Below are 22,310 nucleotides of genomic sequence, written 5' to 3' on the forward strand. Positions count from 1 at the left end.
TATCAACTAACATGAACACATATACTGCATATTGCATCGGGCCGTAGCCCGGAACACATAACACATATCACATAGCACATAAATCCTGTCTGAGCCACGAAGGCATCAAACATACTAACTACTGCATCGAACCGAAGTCCAGAAACTACTGCTAACTGAACGGGCCGGCATTGTGGCCTTAGACTCGTTCCTACTGAAAGGAAACTCACCTGAACTGCTGAATTCTGCTGGTAACCCTCAGACTGCTAACCAACCACCGTCTGAAACGCTGCTCCTCTAACTCTCCGAGCTACCAATAACAAAGAGACACTTAGCCTGACAGACCTCTAAAAGTCAACTAACTCAACTCTGATCAAAGTCAAAGTCCTGGCCAAAGTCAACCTTCCATGTTGACCCTACTCCCCGAGTTCACTGATTTTCGAGTTCTATCCTGTCCAACTCACTGAGTCCCCACACAACTCACTAAATTGAGCCTTGAATCAAAGGGTTTGGGGTTTCGCGACTTGACTCGCCGAGTCCAAGGAAATCTTCAACAGACTCGTCGAGTTGTTCATCCAACTCGTCGAGTTCGCCTCCATCTTCATACTACTCGCCGAGTCCACTCAAAGGACTCGCCGAGTCTATTCAGTCCTTAATCCATGCAGTGGCTTTTCGAGCCAAACAGGGCTTCCAACTCATGGATCCATACTTCTAGGGCCTATCCCTCACGTAAAGTGGCAAACTTTACGTGTAGATCAATAGATCTAGGCTTAAAACAATCCAAACTAGGGTTTAAGACAAAGAGGCTTCACTATCAACCCAAGAACAGATGCTTTATGACTTTTTAGGCCAAGATACACTCAAATCTGAAGTAGCAACTTCAGATCTGGGCTTCTAACTCGAAATAGTTCTTAAGCATGGCATAAAAGCTCCAAATCTCATAGCCAAGGTTGGTCTATTAAACAAAAGAGGGAAGGTAACAATTTATTACCTTTAAATGCTCAGAAATGCTCCACCAACTCTGGATCCAAGGCCCCCATCTTGCTCCACAATGACTATCCTCTCTCTCAAGCTCCAAAGAGCTTCACCAAGGGTTAGATCTTGCTCCAAAACGATTATGGCGGCTAGGGTTTAGTGTTCTGTGCTAGAGAGGCAGTAAAGGAACCTTAGGGAAGAGAATGAGACGTTTAAATAAGCTCCAAGTCCCGGATTTAGGGTTTTCCTTGCTCAGACCAGACTCGCCGAGTCACCTTGGCCGACTCGCCGAGTCGGTCGCTTACACCTCGACCCGAATCCCGCTCGGACTCGCCGAGTCTCCCCTTAAAATTGGGGTTTTCTTTCTTTTCTAGGCTTTCCAAACTTTGGGTGTTACATGATTCCTCACTTCTCACCAAAAAAAATTCATCGACGTCTGTAATGGAATCACCCAATTAGTAATAAGATCCACAACCCTATCTATAATGAGAAAAATGTTATAAAATCACAATCTAAAACAAGAGATTCACTTGTAAGCTTTAACATAATTTCTCAATTCCAGGTGAGGAATGCTGGTGAAGATGAAGAGAAGCAGTGACATTGGATGTTTTGGAGCGGCAATTTGAGGATGGATTAGGGTAGTCGACGGGGGAAAAGAATCAACATATGAGTATGATCCATAGAGTGAGCCAGAGAGAGAACGAGAATAACAAAGTGGGGGTGGGAGTGAGGTGAGGGTAGGTAGAGATTTATTTGTATTTTTATTTTTCAAAAATTAAATATAGTTTAAAAAAAAGATAAAAGAAACCAAGTAAGAGCAGTGAGGTGAGGGTAGGTAGGGGTTTATTTGTATTTTTATTTTTCAATAATTAAATATAGTTTAAGAAAAAAGATAAAAAAAAAACCAAGTAAGAGCAAATAAGTCAATTTTTGTAGCTCAAGACTATTACTGTAAATTTTAGAAATAACAGAGACTATTTATGTAAGTTTTGAAACCCCCAAACCACTCGTATCAAGAAAATTAAAAAGAACTAAAGGTATGATTCTTGATCACCATAGGACCATTTATATAATTTTGTCTAAAAATATATATTTTTTTAAAAATTAATGTTTAATCCCAAAAAAACCTCAGATTTTTTGCGACTATTCTTTCCTTTACCTTGTTTCCGGAGAGGAGTTCGAGCACTTTAATTGAACCCCTTCAGCCCCGTTCTCGTTAACGCATAATTCCGCTTCTCCCTCTATTTGTTAACTCTCCATCTCAGACAGTGAACGGCGAACAGTCCGTTCAAAATCTCCGACGCGACTCACCGGATTCCACGTATTCGTCTATCCGTTCATGCTATTATTTCTTTTAAATCTATTATATTCACTTTCCATGATTTTAATGTTGTTTCACATGCCTCGATAGATTTTGTACGTCCCATGTTTTGCGTAATTAGTTGACATTTCTATAATTCGATTGATACTAGAAGATACAGAAGAATTTGCGCACATAAGCACGACGGTATTAGGAAAGAACTAATCATAGACTTCGATGGCTCCTGCTGTTCCTAGATCTGGAGATGCGATTTTCGCTAATGTTGAGCGTGTGGTAAGTTCTCCGCGTCAGAAGTCAATGCACAGGATAATCTCGGTGCTCGATTTACATTTTTTATTGCTAAATTATTTCATGATTTCCTTAATGTGATTGACATTGTTCGCAGAACTCTGAGCTGTTCACTCTGACGTATGGAGCGATCGTTCGACAGTTGCTTACGGATCTGGAGGAGGTTGAGGAAGTCAATAAGCAGCTCGATCAAATGTATACATGAATGGTTTTTATTGTTTTCAGATTGATTATACTTGCTCTCATTATCTGACCTTTTTTTCTTCACCAGGGGTTATAATATTGGGATCCGTCTGATTGATGAGTTCCTTGCAAAATCTAATGTCACTAGATGTGTTAATTTTAGGGAGACAGCTGAAGTCATCGCAAAGGTAACTCTTCTTCACTTGTGCCCATTTGCACTTTCAATGATCTTCAAATATTGTTTGGCAATGTCTTCCAGGTGTTTACACATGGTATTCGTTTCTGCTTCAATGGTTCTGTGGGACCTTGAATAAATCTGTTAGGAACTCGTACTTGACCAAAATAAACAAACATGATTTCCACTTAATAGAGAGAGCATCAAGTGTCTTCTATGGAGTCTTAATCTATGACTTGTAAACAGGTTGGGTTCAAAATGTTTTTAGGGGTGACTGCATCTATGACTAACTGGGATTCAGAAGGAACGTCTTGTAGCCTCATTTTGGAGGATAATCCGCTCATATATTTTGTTGAGCTTCCAGATACTTGTCAAGGTTTATATTACTGCAACATTCTAAGCGGAGTAGTCAGAGGAGCTCTAGAAATGGTATGCTTTGTTTCTTTTCTTTTTTTTTTTGAACTTTTCCTCATGTTAGTTAAATTTTGCTTATCGGTTCTTTTGGATTGAGTGAAATGCTGTATAGCAGTTAAATAGAAGGGTTAAATGTTTAATTATGTAAAATGTTTCACTTTTTTTTTGCTACAAAATGGAAGTTACTATTTATTTAGAAGTAAATAAGATTTAATCAAAAATCAATTTACTCAAAAGTTAATTTTACTTATGTGACCATTTAGAATAGGGTTGATGTCATAAAATGACCATTTATAACAAGATATAACTAAAATCAACTAATTTATAGATAAATCAGTCGTAATAACCATATGTAATAAACTGTTTTAAAATTTCCTTTTCACAAATAATGAATTTTTACAAGATATAATCAATATAGTAAGGTTCAAATGTTAAATATGAAATGTGGTTGCATAATTCGTGTCAAAAACAATGTTTTTATATAAATTGGTATATAAATGAAACGTTATTGCATAAACAAGCATTTAACTGTATTAGGAAACCAGTTTACAAGGTTGCATATTTTGTTCCTAGAACTAAAAGTGGTTGTATAATTTGTTAAAAAACCACTTTGTTACATAATTGGGAAAAAATGGTGAAATGTTGTTGCATAAATTAAATAGAAATATAGATGTTGCAATCATGGGTAAAAAAATAAAGTACATTCTCTGTTTGGGAAGTGGGAGTAATTGAAATTTTATGTGAGAAATTACATTGTGTGATATATTCAGGTGTCAATGAAGACTGAAATCACATGAGTGCGTGATATGCTTAAAGGAGATGATGCATTTGAGTTACAGGTAAAGCTCCTGAAGCAAGTTCCAGAGGAGTATCCCTACAAAGATGATGAGTAAACATGTTTTAAATTTAAACTTTTTATTGAATAATGATTTATGTATATATAGTTCAATAATAGACTTTCCATAACTTACTTTTGTTATGGATTTGGTTATAATATGCATTTTACATTTGGAGAATTTGTTTGAAAATTTATTGGTTCGTAACAGTGTCACTTCGTGAACTATCCACATGGTGAGAATCTGATAATACTCTTGACCTGTTTGATCTTAGCAGATCAAAGGCTGTGATTACAAAAAGAAAAAAATCCATGGCGCCTAACTGTTTTAAAATAAGTGAAATTCTAAAAATCACCAAATTTTAGTAATCAAGTTCTCCATTAACTATTGAAGTCTTAAAATAGAAAAGTTGAGGGGGAAAAGAATACAAAATAGGGTTGTTGGTTTTTGAAAATGAAGAAGCCTAAAGAAAAAAATATCATAAATGGTCCTTGTGCTTTTTAGAAAGTTGACATGTAGTCCATAAGTTTAAAAAATCTCACGGTTGGTCTCTATGCTTTCAAAACTTTTGATGTTTGACACTTATTGCTCAATTTGTTAAGCTTTGTCTGTTAACCGAAGGGTATTTTCGTCATTTCACTACCACAAGAGTATTTATGAAGTTTTTTGTTATTTAAATGGTCTCTCTCTCTCTCTCTCGTGTATGCAATTTGGACCAAACCTTAATATTTAGGGTTTGTGCACTATATAAGCACCATTATAGTCCGAAAGCCCTTCCTCTTATCAACCTCCATCCCAAAAAAGCGACCCTCCTTGCAAACCCTAATATATTTTGAGCATTTTGAGCTTTTGAGTGAATTATGGGTTTTCTTGGTTGTGAAGGAAGATCGTCAAGGACGTGGCTTTGCTCTCAAGACTTTTTATCCAACATTTTCTATTCATTGTGCATCAATTGGAGGTATAAAGCTCCAAACTTGGCTCATGTTTTTTTCTAGATCTTGGTTAAGCTTAGAATTTCTTCTTTTTTGCCCCAAAACCTAGGTCTTTGTGAGTATGAGGTACTCCAAAGCCTTTAAGCTGTCATTTTAGACATTTTAGGGCATTTTAAGTCATAAAATTGCAAGCTTGGATCTTGATTTGTCCTCATGCAATAATTATGGTGTAGAAAAGGATGGAACAAGTTAGTTTCTTAGTGTTGGACTCCTTGTAGCCATCCAAAGACATTAAATTTGCACCTTTATGGCCTTAGAGGTCTTAATAAGCTTTGATTTGAAGTTTGGACGTAAGGTCTTAAAGCATTGAGACCTTAATGGGAGTTTTGGCTTTAGGGTGCGTACGCTGAGCGTAAAACCTAGTATGCTACGGGTACTGCACCTTGATATTGATTCCCTTCACATCGATCGTGTACTCGGGGTGTATAAGTTTGTAACATCTGAACTCCCAGATATATTATCTATTTATTTATTTTGAAGACCATTGATCGCCTCGGCGAGTTGGTGCTACAACTCGTCGAGTAGAGTCACATTGTGCCATGTGGGATCCATCATCTACTCGACGAGTCGAGTAGATGAAACCTTAGAGTCGAGTTGGTGCCACGTGGGATCCATCAGAGAGTCGACTCGTCGAGTAGACACTGGGAAGTGAAACCTTAAATCTCCAGGTTTGGGGCCTATATAAGGGCACTTATAGTCTCATTTGCAGCTCATCAGCTGCTTAACCTTACTGTGTGAAACCCTAAACGAGTGTAGTGAGCTAAGAGAGCCTCCAAGCTAACCTTGAAGGATTTTAGTGCATCTTTGAGGAGGAAGAGGAGTTTGTTCAGCAAGGAACAAGGAGTTGTTGGGGTTTAGGCCATTTCGTCTAAAGCTTCAAGAGGAAGGTAAAAAGCTTGAATCTTTCCCCTTTATTTGGTTAGATTTCATGAGTTTAAGAAGATAGGGTTTTCATCACTTTTTTTTGGGACTTCGAGAATACTAAGTTATCTAGAGGTTTAAACCTCATATTTGGACCTTGTGAGGTCCCTACAGCCCAAAGGTCCCAACTTTAGTCATCCATGTGAGGAGTATGGTGTTTGACACCTTGTGAGAACATGTATTGGTAGATGTAACAACCCGATATTTCGACTCTATGTAATGAACTAAAAAGTCAAGTATTGTAACCACTTTTGAAATAATGAAATTAACTTCGAAAATAAAATGTACAAAAGTCTCTATTGAGTTACCTACTATGCTAGATATTGTGTCAAGGTTTACAGAAATACTAAGAACACTAAAATCCGAGTTATAACGAAGAAGTTATGACAATTCTAAGATTTCCGACAAAACCGGCAACACTGATTAAACGAAAAACGCGAACTTTCAATACAATAGTTTTTAGCCTTAAGTATCTAAATGGAAGTTGTAGATATCATTAAACCGTAAACGTATGTAAAAAGAACGTCCAAATTTGACTTCGTATGAGGAAGTTATGATTTTTCCAAGATCCGGATATAGCAGTAGACAGCTAAAAACTCGAAATAAAGATCGAGAGACTTTTGGCCGAAACAACCTAAATCAGAATCGAAGGTCTCAACCAAAGTAGTGCAACGGTAAAAAAGTCTGGCAAAAACGGACGTCGGATGAAGAAGTTATGGATTTTTAACGGGCTTTTTCAGTCCCGGTCTGTTAAAAATAAATAATTAAAAATAAAGTCAAAATTAGCCAACAAAGTCTAAACGAGAGTTGTAGAGTATATTCTCACCTATGCGTGCATATAAAGAATGTCGAAAAACGGGGCTCGTATGCGAAAGTTACGGATCTTACAATTTCGAGACCCGAAATTCGAGGCTGTCAGGTTGGCCACGACGTGGCACAGTTGGCCACGACCCAACAAGTGACTGAGGGCGTCCAATCAATAGAAGAGGATAAGATTTGCTCACCACGACGTGGCACAGTTGGCCACGACGTGGCATGTGACATCCCCAAAATTATGGCCAGAAAAGACCGGTTTTGTTTATACTTTATTTCAAAATCAGAGTTATCCTTTAATAAAAAGGATTGCGGAATTTGTCCCAAAACAATAATATGATAAAGATTTATCAAAAGCATTTCCATAGAAATGTATTTCATTAAAAGACTCGGGATGTCATGTTCGTACAGATCAAAAGTATAAACAGTACAATATAAGCCTTACTACATTATTTCATATCTACAGGCCTATATCCGTAATCCCTCGTCCAAAACATCACACCTATGCTCATGCGCCACTACCTGTAATACATAAAACTGAGTGGGTCAGGCTTGGGAGCCTGGTGAGCACATATGGTTTTCAACCCACAATAAATAAGTTTATTAATTTCATCAATCAACAATAGCCCGATTACCCATTCCCGTTATCCTCACTTTACGTCCCTAAACACCTATCATAAGGGACCTAGCCTAAGGATCATCATCGGGACGGACACTACTGCTAAGGGGATTCCTCAGCAATAAATGTCCTAATAGGCAACCATGTAGGGGATGGAGTACACCGGTGAACACATCGTTCACAACACCTACAGGTTGTGAGCCTGCTAGTGTTCCACTGGACTATCTAGAAGAGTCCGTGGTCGTCATCTATACTCCGCTAGATGACTGGATCAACAGCAACAACATCGAGGGCTCTCATCATTTTATCACACATCACCTATTACATCTACCCATGTTTTACCCCAACATTTTCGTAGATATAAAATACATATACAATTTAAATTATTGAAAACATGTATGACAACGTTCATCTAGCATAGATAGCAAGTATTCAAATAATATGCACACATAGCACGTAATTTATATAAAATACTTCATATCTATGTGTAAGTTGAAAGTAACTATGCACTCACCTGATTAGGTGGTGACTCAGCACTCGGACAGCGCTTCGATACTCTCAAAATGATATTCCTTCGATAAAACCTAGTATCGATACCACTAGGGTTTAGTCTAATGATAACCACGACAAATTAATTGTCTGACTATTATTATTATTATTATTATTATTATTATTATTATATAAGCGTTAATAACACTCAATATAACTCATAATAATAGCCCAAATAGTTATTTTAAAGACCTAATAACATTCCTATATTAAAACATAAGCTAAACTAAAGATAGGATAGGTACAGCTCACTTACAGCGGTTTTTTCTCGAAAACCGGGCTTCACTGGAGCAGCGTTCCCAAGCCAAAAGGCTATTTTCTTGGGACTCCGGGAGCCTCAGGGCTTTTTTCGGGTGCTAGGGGGTTTACCTAGGCTTTTAGGGGGGTTAGGGGGCTTATAGAGAGAAAGAAGAGGGTTGAGGGGTGAGGAAATGAGGGAACCCGACACCTCTATTTATAGGGGAGAAATCTGATGGACTCGCCGAGTTGGGGGACCTACTCGCCGAGTTGGTCCATGTGGTGGCCTTCTGGTGGTGCCACGTCACCCCCTATCGCGTATCAGCCCTTAAACTTAGAAAAATCATAACTTTCGCATACGAGCTCCGTTTTCGACGTTCTTTATATCCACGCGTAGGTAAAATCAAGATCTACAACTTTTGTTTAGATTCCGTCGGCTAATTCTCGACCAATCTTAAATTTAACAGTAGGAGGCGTTTAGACTGTTAAATGACCGCGAAGAGTTCATAACTCCTTCATACGGACTCCGTTTTCGTCTGTCTTTCTACGACTTTTGTTTAGATTGCTAAGGCTAAAAAGTCTTCTATCGTAAATTCACTATTTACGTCTCCCGGTACCGTGCCGGTTTTGCTGTAAAACTTCGGCGGGCCATAACTTCTTCGTTATAGCTCGGATTTCGGCATTCTTTATATGTACGGAAACCTTGAGACATATTCTACAACTTTATGTAGAGATATCAGGATTATCTCACACTTTAATTTTGATGCTTATTTTTATTCTTTATTAATTATACATTTATAATTAAATAATAAACGCATAAACACACATAATTCACGTAATACTCAAATATTTCATATTTATTACTTCAAAAAGAGTTACAATAGTTGACCTAGACTATTACATTGACAAAAAATGCTTAGCCCTGAAACCCGGGCGTTACATGGCACACCAAATATGCCCCTATAAATAGAAGCTTAAGGGTACCAGGTTTGCTGTTCATCTCTTTCCATCCAAGTGTTGTTACTCTGCATAATTACCTCGATAAGCCATCCCGAAGCCCCGGTTTTCACACTCAAGTCCCGAAGGAAGTTCTACACTCCCGGGAGTCCCGAGAATCCCGAGATGTTCCCGCGTGAGAAATTTACATCTTCAACGCTACCTTTTTGCGAAAAGGTATAACTTAAAGTCCTGTCTATTATAACCAGAGTCTCCCATTTGGGAGAGCATGTCAAATGTGTGTAGATCTATACGAGAAATCATGATCCCGCACCCTGACTATTAGCTACAGTCCTTTGGGTGGCAGTTTGTCATAAACGTTTCAACACCTGAAGGCCGTCGCCATAGTCATATTATGTTTAGTATGGTTATAAAACTCACCGGATAGACAATTATTATGGTATTCTGATTTTATGAACGAGTAGCTATTAAAACTATTTTTCATCTAACAAGTGCGAACTTCTTATAACTTTATTATATAAAACTATGCCTCAACCTTTAAGCATGTCAGTTGCTTGAGATTTTCGGTCTTAGAGACTGCCTGTTACTTTAGGAAAATAAAGGATTTTCTTGTATCTAAAACATTCAACTAATAGGCAAATAAGGGATTTTCCTAGTGCAACTATTTACAATTCACAATACGAACATTCATATGCATTTCATACTTTTATAAGAAAATAATGGATTTTCTTGGAAAACACACAAACTTTGGAATGGCATACATTTCACAAAACCGCTCATGAACTCACCAACTTAATTGTTGATACTTTTTCTTTGAAATAACTTGTATTCTCAGGGAACCGCTAAGCAGGTTTGGAAACCAACTTTTGGGGATTAACGCTCTGACGTTAATTACTTCTTTTGAAAGATGTTTATGTATTTATCTTTTAAACATGTAACAAATACAATTATGTAAACATTTTGAAACTTTTATATATATGGTGGTGTGCACTTTCCTTACTATGAACTGTTATGATACTGAATAAGACATCCTCCGCCCTCGAACGGTTCCGCCGTTCTGGTTTGGGGGTGTGACAGTAGATTGGAGCAAAACCACCATGCATGAGCGTAAAGATTGAAGCTATACGTGACAATCTAGCCTTATGATGGTAGATCTAGTGTTTAGAGTGATAGATCCGCCTTAAATCGTCTGAATGAGAAATCAAATCGAAGGGACTCACTGAGTTCATGAGCTGACTCGACGAGTCGGTTAGGGTTTGTCCCAATGAGCTGGACCACGTGATAGCTCGGCGAGTTAGGGGTTAACTCGACGAGCTACACCTTCACGAGACTTATGAGGAATGAGTGGACTCGACGAGTCGCATGAGTGCACTCGGCGAGTCAGGTCAAACTTGGATTATGGACTCGAGTTGACTTCTATTGACTTTAGGATTTGGTAACATGAGTAATGGAGACCATGGAGGGGTAAAATGTTCTTTTACCCATTCCAAGAATTAAAGAGAAAGAGAGAACAACCTTTGGCATATTTGAGTATGAGTAGAGTATTAATCAGAGATGCTTATCCTATGTGTTAGGCGGAGGCTAGTTCGAGATTTCCGAGTACAAGACTTTTACTTGTCAACTTACGAGGCGAGTCTTCTCACTATACATACCTAGAGTGGTAATATGAGTTGTGTGTGACCGAAGGGTCTTATGTGTTTATTCGAGTACTGTGATATCCTGCATTGTGTGATTTATGCCATGTATTATTATGAGTTACGGAGTTAGGACCAGATGGTCCACAGAGTTAGGACCGTAGGGTCCATCAAAGTTGTGGGACTAGAGGGTCCCACTGAGACACATTGACTGAAGGGTCTTACAGAGTTATAGCCTCAAGTGGATAAAGAGTTGTATGTGGTATTTTGGGGAACTCACTAAGCTTTGTGCTTACCGTGTTTTGTGTTATGTGTTTTAGGTACTTCTCAGGATTACAGGAAGGCACCGGCTTGATTGTACACACATCAGAGATTGAGTTATTTGAGAGGATCCTGGAGTTTGATATATACAATTTTTGATTATAAGATTTGATGATTTGCCATTGTGACATTTTGAGATTTTATTACTGTGATAAATGTGTTTTTAAATTGAAAATTTTGGTTTGCAAATTTACGTCGTTACAAGTTGGTATCAGAGCTTTGGTTAGAGGGATTCAGATACACCTCCGGGTGTGTTCGAACTCAAACTGAGGATTTGAGAAAAAATTTCAAAAAGAGATAATTTTTTCAAAAAAAATGAGAAGGATTTTAAGAGAAAACAAGTTAGAGCAATGTGTACAATTAGTCAGAGCCCGAACGCTGATTTCCCAAAATACCCTTACTTTTGTGTTATGAGATATTTATGATACATTTTATGTGATATTATGCATGCTACAGAGTGGCCTGATTTGTGATGCCTTAGCCTAGTAGTTGCTGCTATCTGTGATTGCTTTTGAGTATGAGTATTTGCAGAGATCACCTAGAAAGGGTTCTTGAGTTGAGAGGAAATCTAGGAGAGATACCTAGATGAGATTGTGAGAAGTCTTCTAAGAGAGTAGTTTGTGCTTTATGAGATATAGAGTACTTGTGAATTGGGATCCTAGGAGGAGGACTTGGGGTAAATACAGATGTGGTGTGGAAGGTAGTATTGGGCCCGTACTACTGAAAGCACCGGATCAGTAGGCAGTCCAAATAAGAATCCTTAGGTTGCTAAGGAACAAGTAGGGGAGAGTGATCGAGTGTGAGTATACTCAATCGAGTCTATGATTATTTTGTGTTATGTTTTAGAGACATCATGGTGGGTACGCGCCACAACCCAGAGAGCAGTGGAGTCAGCAATAACGAGATCCGCGGATGCTTCATGATGAGGTGGGCGCAACCATACGAGAGGCTATCCCGGAGATGTTTGGGTCTATCAAGACCACTCGGATTGAGACATTTGACGAGCGATATATCGTTGTTACCGAAGCGGCTACTGTGCAGCCACCGCAACAATCGTTGTTGCCAGGCCATAGGGGGGGTGACTCGTTGTTGTACCGGGAGTTCAGCAACATGAAGCCACCAGAGTTTGATGGGACTCAAGATCCGATTATTGCGATGAGATGTATCTCTGACATCGAGGGGTGCTTCTACACTTATTCATGTCCAGAGCACTTGAGGGTACGGTTCGTGCCAAACCAGCTTCACTTGGGAGTGAAGGACTGGTGGAAGTTTGTGACAGCCAGTTTTACTCCTGCAGAGCACAATGCAGTGACATAGGAGAGATTTACATCGATGTTCAGAGATGAGTATGTTCCCCCGGTGGAGAGGGAATGATTGGCCCAGGAGTTCCTGTCTCTAAGTAGAAGACAGAGTTTGTGACAGTAATTACGAAGATGTTTCATGAGAGGGTGATGTTCTGCCCTGAGCACGTGTTTACCGAGCAAGCACGTATAAGTTGATATTTGAGCATTTTAAGGAGAGATATTCGTGAGTTTGTGGCAAACTCGTCTTATCGGTCATTTGTTGAGCGTCATGCAAATACCCGAAAGAGGGAGATTGAGCTGGAGACTCAGGCAGGGAGGAGGTAGAGTCTCGGGGGAGAGACCGGCGGCCGACACAATCTCAGCCGGTAGCTAAGTGGGCTAAGCCCGCAGATTCGAGATCGAGAGGCCAGAAGGGCCGCACTTGTGGAATATAGGAATCACGTAGTCATCAAAATGATGCGTCCAAACCTCATAATCTTGAGTGTATAATATAGGAATCCTTGTCGTCGATCCTATACTGTTGGAGATATTGATTGGGTTTGTCTGAGAATCTTCCATGGACATGATGATGTTTGTTCAAAAACCTGTTTAAGATCAGACTTGTAAATAACGTTAGGGTAAGATCAACTATTAAAGAACTACGTCAATAGCAGATGGCGACTCTAACAATATCGATCAAAGCGGAAAAACCCTAAGATCTTCTTCAACAGAAGAGATGTGTATGGATTACATAGTCTCCTGCTCTGATACCAATTGATGAGTTGAAAACTCTTAGATCGATTAGATCTTCAACAGGTTAATCAATAAAAAAACAAACAAACACAGAGAACACAAGATGGAATCAAAGTATAACTTAATGATTCAAGAATAGTCACGCCTCAGCATAGCTCGATGAAGAACTTCCACTGTAGAGGCTAGCTAGGGTTTGTAGTACAATGCATAGAATTATTAATGAAAGTGATCATTACAAAGGATGCATGCATGCACCTTAAATACTAAAACCCTAATCAAAATAAACACGGTTGGACAGGCCCAAACCGGTAACAAAATTGGGCCAAGGAGCGAGTCACAGATGCAACACATCGGGTCCCAACAACAAGCTTGACAATGCAAGGGATTAACCACAATCTCCTTAATCCTTAAGATCTAAAGTTTATCCCTTCCAGAAGTGGTTCAAACACCTAAACCATCCCAAAGGTGGGTGCTTTTTAGACATGCATGTCTTAAACCCATATCAGGTCAAAAGGAGAATTTATGACCTAATTTCTATACATGGCATCAAAACTTGGTTATAAACCATATCCAACCAACCACTAGGTCACCTTGACCTAGAGATTCATAAAGTTGCAAACTTTATGAGATCCATCCATTGCAACATCCAAAAACAATGAGAAAAAGGGACAAAACTCAAGATCTAACAACTTTGAATGATAAAAATCGGGTTTTGGACACTTACAAAGGTCTAGGAGAGTGTCAAACTGAATAATGGGGCTTGCTTTCTGGATCTTTGCTTCCTTCTTTCACCCTCTTCATTCCAAACACCAACTAGCTTCACAAATAGGAAAGGAAATGATTAGGGTTTCTTTCAGAACTTGAGGGGTTGAGGGTGAACAAACACTAGCCTTCATATTCCTTTAAATATGGAGAAAAACCCGGAATATTAGGGTTTCATTCTCAGCGGTCAACACGCCATGTTCCAAGAAGAAATACGTCGTGTTGCCCAAATAAAACCCGCGCCTTCTTGACCAATTGACATGAAATGAAATTACATGGATGAATATAGAAGTACTTGAACATCAGGATGTTACATGATAACTCAGGGTTGCTTATAACCCAAATTATCGTATTTAAGTTGTTGGTAACTTGAGATTGATAATAAACCCTAACTGTTATATATGTCTTGTTGTGTTGTGTTGTATATGATATTTTGGGGGAATCCAGTAAGCTTTGACTTACAGATGCAAATTTAAATGTTTCAGGTATTTTTAGGGTCGGAAAAAAACAAATGCATGACTGTATACACTATCAAGTTGTTTTCATGATTTTAAGAGATGTGTTATGATACTCTGATTATGATTTCATGTTGTGAAAAAAATATTTTGGTGATGTGTGGTTTTTACGAAAATGATTTTTATTTCTTTTAAAAATTAAATTTTTTATTATGGTTTATGGGACGTAACATTTTTGTGAAGATTATTTATGAAAAATAAAACTTAACATGAAAAAAACTTAATATTACGAAACTTTTTCAATATTCGAACCATTAACTTTATTTTACCGTTTTATTATTGTTTGTATTATATATTTACAAATAAGTAAAAACTTATGGGCCCATCACAATCATTAAAAAAATCATGATAAAAACTTGTAAATTTACAAACTATTTGACAAAACTTTAAATTTAACAAGTTCTTATAATAGTTTTTTTCTTTTGACATTCTAAGGGGTCGTTTGTTTACCTCTTAATTGTAAAATTAAGAGGCAATATCTTAAAATTTCAGATTCAGAGCGTTTGTTTACATATTATATTTTACCTCTTAAACTTAAAAATACCTCTTATTTTTTCAGATGTGAAAGCAAGTCTGAAAAATAAAAAAACATGCGTTCCTTCTATTTGCCTTAACCGCCTCTTTCTTTCCTTCCCACACCGTCTCCTGCCATCGACTTTCTCCCCTCTAGGTCCGACGCCCACCGATTGCTCCCACCGACGAAGCCAGCGACGGCGGTACCGACGCAGCCAGTAACGTCGCCACTGCAGCAGGTTGGTTTTTTCGTTATTTTTCTTCCTTTCTTCCTTCCGCCTGCGACTGTTCCTTCTTTCCCTTCAAAATTGAAAGTAAAAAATCGAATTCATTATGCTATAATTTTCTGATTTCTTAAATCAAAATTAATACTTGATGTTTTACTCCATTATGATGTTATCTGCTTCATTATGTTGTTATATGCTGGGTAGTGATGTTATATGTTTCAATTTGAATGTGTTCAATGGGTATGATCAAATATTGATGTTGAAATTTGATGTTATGTTTGATTCAATGTTGATGCTGAATTTAGATGTTATATGCTGAATTTTGATGTTATATGCTGAATTTAGATGTTATATGCTGAATTTTGATGTTATATGCTGAATTTAGATGTTATATGCTGAATTTTGATGTTATATGCTGAGTTTTGATGTTATATGCCGAATTTTAGTGTTATTTTGATGTTATATCTAATGTTTTCATGAGTATTATGCTGAAATTTTGTTGCTGAATTCTTACTTCTCTTTGATGTTCATGAAATATCCATTACTTTTGCTATTGTGCATTTGTTTTGTTGAAGTAATTATTGATAATGTGCCTTTATATTGTTTAAATTGTTGTTGAAAATGTGTATTTGCAATGTTGAACTTGTTAAAACATACATTTTTTGTTGAATTGATCAAAGCAATGGGAGAAAAGAAGGATATGATTAGTTGGAAGGTTGAAGGTGTAGAAAAACCGGTTCTAGAAGCTTGTTTACGTGAAGTTACGGTTAATGGAAGGGAAGCGAGTAGTTTGAAAGCATTATCTTGGAGGAATGTTCCTGAAACATTAAAAATTGAACATAACTTCATTGTCGACCAAAAACAAATGAAGAACCGCTATGACTACCTAAAGTCAAAATTTGGTGTTTTTTTGAAGTTAAAAAACAAAACCAGCAATGTGTACAATTCAACAACCAACACCTTCAATCTTTCCAAAGAAGAATGGGAACTAGAATCGAAGGTATTTTATTTGGTTATAAAAAATATATTATCATCTTTAAATAATAAAATATTTGTTCCAAACAGTCAAACAAACATGTGGATTCTTTGAGACGCACGTCATTACCGTACCCCGACCTTTGCACACAGTTGTTTGAAGGCGCGACTGCGACATGCATTCATAGTTGGGGGCCAACTTCTACCCTTCCCCGTCCTACTCAAGAGTCAATTCAGTACAGTTTGCATGACATTGATTGCACTCAACAAGAAACTGTAGGTCTCAGTGACGAGTCATCCGCTCAATAAAAAAAAAAAAGACTACGGATATGACAAAGAGTCAAAATAAAAGTAAAGATAAAGGAAAAGATAAGGGTAAAGATGCATCCAATTCAAGATTGCTTGAAATCGGGGAAGATATTGCCACAGTTGCTAAAATATTTGTGGAAAAACATTCTTCTTCAAATTTGGAAGCGTGTATGGAAAAATTGGAGAAGTTAGGATGGGGAATATTTGATCCAAGATACACTACTGCTGTTGCTCTTTTTGGTGAAGGTGTGGATAAGAGGCACATGTGGTTTACCATTGATCCAACTATTTGTGAGAATTGGGTCAAGACTGTTGGAGCACATTATGGAATGTTTCGCTAAGTAGATTTTTTTGAATGTTTTGATGGTTTTTTTGGATAACTAGATTTTTGGTTTACACTAGATGTTTTTTTGGATTACTTGACAAGAATGACTTGATGTTTTGGATTACCAGATGTTTTGGATTACTAGATTTTTATATGATAAGAATGACTTGATGTTTTCGATTACCTGATGTTTTGGATTACTAGATTTTTATAGGATAAGAATTACTTGATGTTTTGGATGAATTTTTATGTTGTATGTTATTAATATAATTGTTATGTATTTTCAAAATAACAGATTGCTTATGGATTCGGATGAAGAAATTGCATTTTTCATGTTACTATGTTGCTATTGGTTGAATCTAGCATCCAACAGAATTGGAAGGGCAATTGATAATGATTCGGAAAAGAGCGGTCATCAACATACACAAGAATTGTTACATGGAACTTCTACACAATGTCATGAGCTGATGCGTCTTTCATGTGAAGCCTATGTACTTTTATGCAATCATTTTAGACGAAACAATTGGTTGCAAAGTAGTAGGCATATATGTAACGCCCGTAGATTCGGGCTAGTCAATTTAGAGGCAATAAGGGTCGAAAATGACTTTTCGACAAAAGATTATTTAGAATAAATAATCTTAACCAAGTTGTAGAATATGTCACAAGGTTTCCGTACATATAAAGAACGTCGAAATCCGACTTATAACGAAGAAGTTATGGCTCGTCGAAGTTTCGCGACGGAACCGGCACGACACCGGGAAGCGTAAATAGTGAATTTACGATGGAGGAATTTCTAGCCTTAGTGATCTAAACGAAAGTCGTAGAATATGTTAAACCGAGAAAATCCATAAAAAGAACGCCCAAATCTGACTTCGTATGAGGAAGTTATGATTTTTCTAAAATTCGGCTTAGCAGTGTACAGCCCGAAATGCGAATTTTAGTTCGAGCGGTTTTTGGCTTACGTGAACTAAATGAGAGTTGAAGATCTCATTAATAGGAACTCAACGGTAAAAAGACAGACAAAAACGGAGTCCGTATGAAGGAGTTATGAATTCTTCGCGGTCATTTAACAGTCTAATCTCCTCCTACTGTTAAATTTAAGATCGGTAAAGAATTAGCCAATGGAGTCAAAATGAAAGTTGTAGATCTTGTTTTTACCTATGCGTGGAAAAAAAGAACGTCAAAAACGGAGCTCGTATGCGAGAGTTATGATTTTTCTAAGTCGGGAGGCTGCTATGCGAAATCGGGTGACGTGGCGCAATCCTGGCCGTTGCTTCCTCCCCAAGGCTAGCCACCAGATGGTGACACCTGGTCATAAAACTCGACGAGTTTGAGGTAAACTCGACAAGTTTTGGTGATTTCCAGCGTATAAAAAGGGTGCCGGGGCATCCTCATTTCTCACACCTTCCAACTTCTCTTTCCCTCTCTAAACTCTCTCTCTAAGCCTCCCTAACCCCCTAAAGCCTAGGGTAACTCCCTAGCACGAGGCGGAAGCCCCGGAGCGCCCAACGGCTCCAAGAAAAGAACCTTTCGGCTCGGGAAACGCTGCTCCAGCGAAGCCCGGTTTTGCGAAAAACCCGCTGTAAGTGAGTTACGCCAACGCTAGTTTTAATATAGCTTCTAATTAATTATAGTAACATTATTAGGACCTTAAAATAATTGTTTGGGCTATTATTATGAGTTATGTTGAGTGTTATTTAACGATTATATAATAATAAAAATAGCTATACTATTAATTAGTCGCGATTATCGTTAGACTAAACCCTAGTGGTGTTGATACTAGGTTTTATCGAAGGAAATTGTTTTGAGAGTATCGAAGCGCTGTCCGAGTGTTGAGTCACCACCTATCAGGTGAGTGCATAGTTCCCTTTCATCTTACACATAGATATGAAGTATTTTATTATAAATTACGTGCTATGTGCGCATATTGTCTGAATACTTGTTGTCTATGCTAGTGAAAGCTTTTTATACATGTTTTAAATGATGTAAACTGTATAAAGTATTTTATATCTACAAAATATGTTGGGTAAAACATGGGTAGATGAATGGTGAGGGATAAAAGCTGAAATAGAGGAACATTAGTAGCATGGACCTAGTGCCCTATAGGTATACATTGGCAGCAGTGGACCTAGTACCCTATAGATGAGCACTGGCAATTGCGCCACAACCCGTAGATGTTTCAGATCTACGGTAAACGCCCTAGCAGCTGCGCTCTAAGGACAATATAGGCAGCTGCGCCTAATAAGGAGCCTTATGACCATGACAGTAGCGTTTAAAGGTCAATACCGGCAGAAGCGCCTCATAGAAAATGTCCCAATTATGGCAGATGCGCCTAAGTGACAAGATTAGCAGCTGCGCTTGACCAATGTGTCATTGGCAACAATAGACTTCATGTTGTTTCCTTAGGATGATCCTTAGGAATGAATGAACGAGGAATAGTTGATTCTTATGGTAGATCCTTAAGAGTAAAGAAGATAATGGGGATGGGCAATTGGGTTTAATTGCTTGATTGTTTAAACATAATAATTATATTATTGTGGGTTGAAAACCCTATGTACTCACCAGGTTTCCCAACCTGACCCACTCAGTTTATTTATATCACAGGTGTTGATACGAAGTCACTTTACACTGAGAGATTTAAAGAGATGTAGATCACTAGTGTAAATAAATGTAAGTTCTGTTTATGCTTATGTTTCTGTATTAACGATGACATCCCAAACGTGTTGAAATGAATAAAATACGTTTCTTCGAAAATGTTTTAATAACGTATTTATCATGTTTTTCTGGGAACAAATTCCGCAACATTCCTATTAAAAGAAGTGCTCTGATTTTTACAAAGCATAAACAAAAATTGGTCTTTTCTGGCCGTGAAAATTGGGGATGTCACAATATAAGTGTTGAAGAAAATATGGCTATGTTCTTGACAACTATAGTACATAATAAACGGTTCAGGATTATCAAACGAAGGTTTCAACACTCCACAGAAACAGTTCATAGATGCTTTCACGAGGTGCTAAATGCAATGATGATTTTTGCAAAAGAAGTTATAGTGCCAACGAATTCTAATGCAACCGTGAATTCCTCAGAGAGGCATCGTAAGCTAAAAGAAATCTTTCCTGGAGCAATAGGTGCGTTAGATGGAACTCTTGTACATGCAGTCGTGCCTGCTGATCAACAAACTTGCTATAGAGGAAGAGGAAAAGGTGAATGCTTTCAAAATGTTTTAGGAATTTGTGATTTTGATATGATATTCACATTCGTATGGGCCGGTTGGGAGGGTATAACACATGATTCGCGAGTTCTGAAAGAAGTAGCATGTAATCCGACTTCAGGCTTTCCGTTCTCTCCTCCAGGTTTTTAATTCTTTTTAAATTTATTCTAAAATACAATTTTAAACTTCTATATATAATACTTCCTTCACTCATGTGTATAGATAAATATTACCTTTGCGATGCTGCATACACCAACTCGTGGATTTATGACTCCTTACCGCAACACGAGGTATTGGTTAGCCGATTATCGACGGCGACGTGCATTAACTAAGGAGGAAAAATTCAATCACACACATGCGCAACTCAGAAATGTTATTGAACGTACTTACGGTGTTTTGAAGGCGAGATTTCCAATCCTAAAACGAATGGCTCCTTTTCCTTTTTCAGTGCAACGAGATATAGTCATTGCTTGTTTTGCAGTCCACAATTTCATAAGGAAATGCGATATTCATGATGAGTTATTTATGACGTTCGAGGAGAACAATGCTCAAGCACAAGGGGGAGAGAGTGATGGCGAAAGCGTACACGATATGGAATGGGGTTCATAAGGAAATGAATACATGAATAATTTGCGTGACCAGATTGCGAATCAATTGGGGTGAAATTAAATTTGTAGGATTTAATTTGGATTTTAGTATGATTTTGTGGATTTAAAAATATTTAAGTTTGATTTGGATTTGTGTTTAATTTTGATTTATGCTAAATTTGGATTTTATATGGTTTTTATATTTTTTTTTAAATACATATTTAATAAATTTATTAGGTTATTTTCTAAATAAACAATTAAATTCAATAAAAAAAATAAAACAGAAGGGTAAAATTATCATTTTAATAATTCAGCACAATAATTCAGAGGTTCCAACCAAACAGCATGTTAAACATTCAGCTCTTAAAATTCCAGACCCTCTTAAATATTCAGACCTCTTAAAAATTCAGATCCTGCCAAACAACCCTAAGCTTATTAAATCTACAAAGATATTAAAAGAACTTGTAGAACTTGTATTATAAATGCTCCCATAAAAACCCAAAACATTTTTTCTTTAATTTATAGTATTTCATATCCTCTAAGACAAAGTATATGTGCAATTTAGTGGAAATCATGACAATTGAGGAATAAACGTAGACCATGTTTTAGGGCCTGTTTGTTTTTGTCTTACTAGGACCGAGTCAGCGATTTGGGCTGACTCGGTCAGACAAAACCCGTTTGGTGAATAGCTTTCTCAATAAGAAGCATCTGGCTCATAAGGTTCTCGGTCAGACCAAAAAACATAGCTGACTCAAAAAATTACCTTCATGCCCTTTCCATTCTTGCTTCCTATCGTGACCTAATAGAGAGACAACAAGGAAATTGGCCGCCATCGAATCTCTCCATCGTCGTTGTCCCTCCCCTAGTCCGACTACCAACCGCAGACCTTCCCTCCGTTCGAGCTTCAACGAGAAACACATCAAAACAGGTTCGATTCTCAGTTTTTTCTGTGAAAATAGGTACTTCGATCATATGATTTGTGAAATCAGAAATCCAAAATTGGTTATGAAATCGTAAATTGGTTATGAAATTAGCAAATCATCTTTGTTTAAATGCTATGAAATTATTTGTTTAATGCTATGAAATAAAAAATTATTCTTGTTCTAATGCTATGAGATCAAAATTTCCTGTAATGTTATGAAATCTGATTTTTTTTCTTTTTTTGTTTAATGCTATGAAATCAAAAATTATTCTTGTTCTAATGTTGTGAATCTGGTTCTTTTGTTGTTTATTAGCTGTGAAATTGAAAGTTATAAGCTATGAAATTGAAAATTATTCTTGTTCTAATCCTGTAATGTTATGAAATCTGATTTTTTTGTTGTTTATAAGCTGTGAAATTGAAAGTTATAAGTTGTGAAATTGAAAGTTATGATGGCAATGTTGGTTTGGAACAATATCTGAAATTTTTTCTTGTGTATAAGATGTGAAATATGAAAGCTATTGGCAATGCTGTTTTTTTTTTTTTTTTTTTTTTTTTTTTTTTTTTTTAATAAGCTGTGAATTCTGAAAGCTATTGGCAATGTTGTGATTTTTTTTGTTTATAAACTGTGAAATCTGAAAGCTATTGGCAATGCTGTGATTTTTTTATTATTTTTTATTTTTTTATTTTTTTATTATAAGCTGTGAAATCTAAAAG

General features: G+C 37.2%; 2 protein-coding genes across 3 annotated transcripts; both read left to right on the forward strand.

The window, feature by feature from the left end:
* Window positions 1-2,166: 2,166 nt before the first annotated feature.
* On the forward strand, window positions 2,167-4,251 carry LOC144997906 (uncharacterized). 2 transcript variants are annotated; one of them, XM_078957772.1, is made up of 6 exons: window positions 2,167-2,275; window positions 2,430-2,548; window positions 2,661-2,758; window positions 2,835-2,934; window positions 3,168-3,350; window positions 4,106-4,251. In XM_078957772.1, the coding sequence occupies exons 2-6, from the start codon at window positions 2,492-2,494 to the stop codon at window positions 4,130-4,132; spliced, it is 465 nt and encodes a 154-aa protein (XP_078813898.1). In that variant the 5' UTR covers window positions 2,167-2,275; window positions 2,430-2,491; the 3' UTR covers window positions 4,133-4,251. The 2 variants fall into 2 exon arrangements, with proteins under 2 accessions (XP_078813898.1, XP_078813897.1); XM_078957771.1 differs by having other exon boundaries at window positions 2,169-2,275; window positions 2,427-2,548.
* An 11,698-nt stretch (window positions 4,252-15,949) lies between these two features.
* Window positions 15,950-16,551, forward strand: LOC145045023 (uncharacterized). The gene is made up of 3 exons (XM_078993373.1): window positions 15,950-16,158; window positions 16,201-16,267; window positions 16,333-16,551. Exons 1-3 carry the CDS (start codon window positions 15,950-15,952, stop codon window positions 16,549-16,551), a joined length of 495 nt encoding a protein of 164 aa, XP_078849499.1.
* Window positions 16,552-22,310: the final 5,759 nt, after the last annotated feature.

The sequence above is a fragment of the Lactuca saligna genome, chromosome 5 (genome assembly GCF_052625555.1).
Source record: "Lactuca saligna cultivar CGN05327 chromosome 5, ASM5262555v1, whole genome shotgun sequence".
In the NCBI taxonomy this organism is placed as follows: domain Eukaryota; kingdom Viridiplantae; phylum Streptophyta; class Magnoliopsida; order Asterales; family Asteraceae; genus Lactuca; species Lactuca saligna.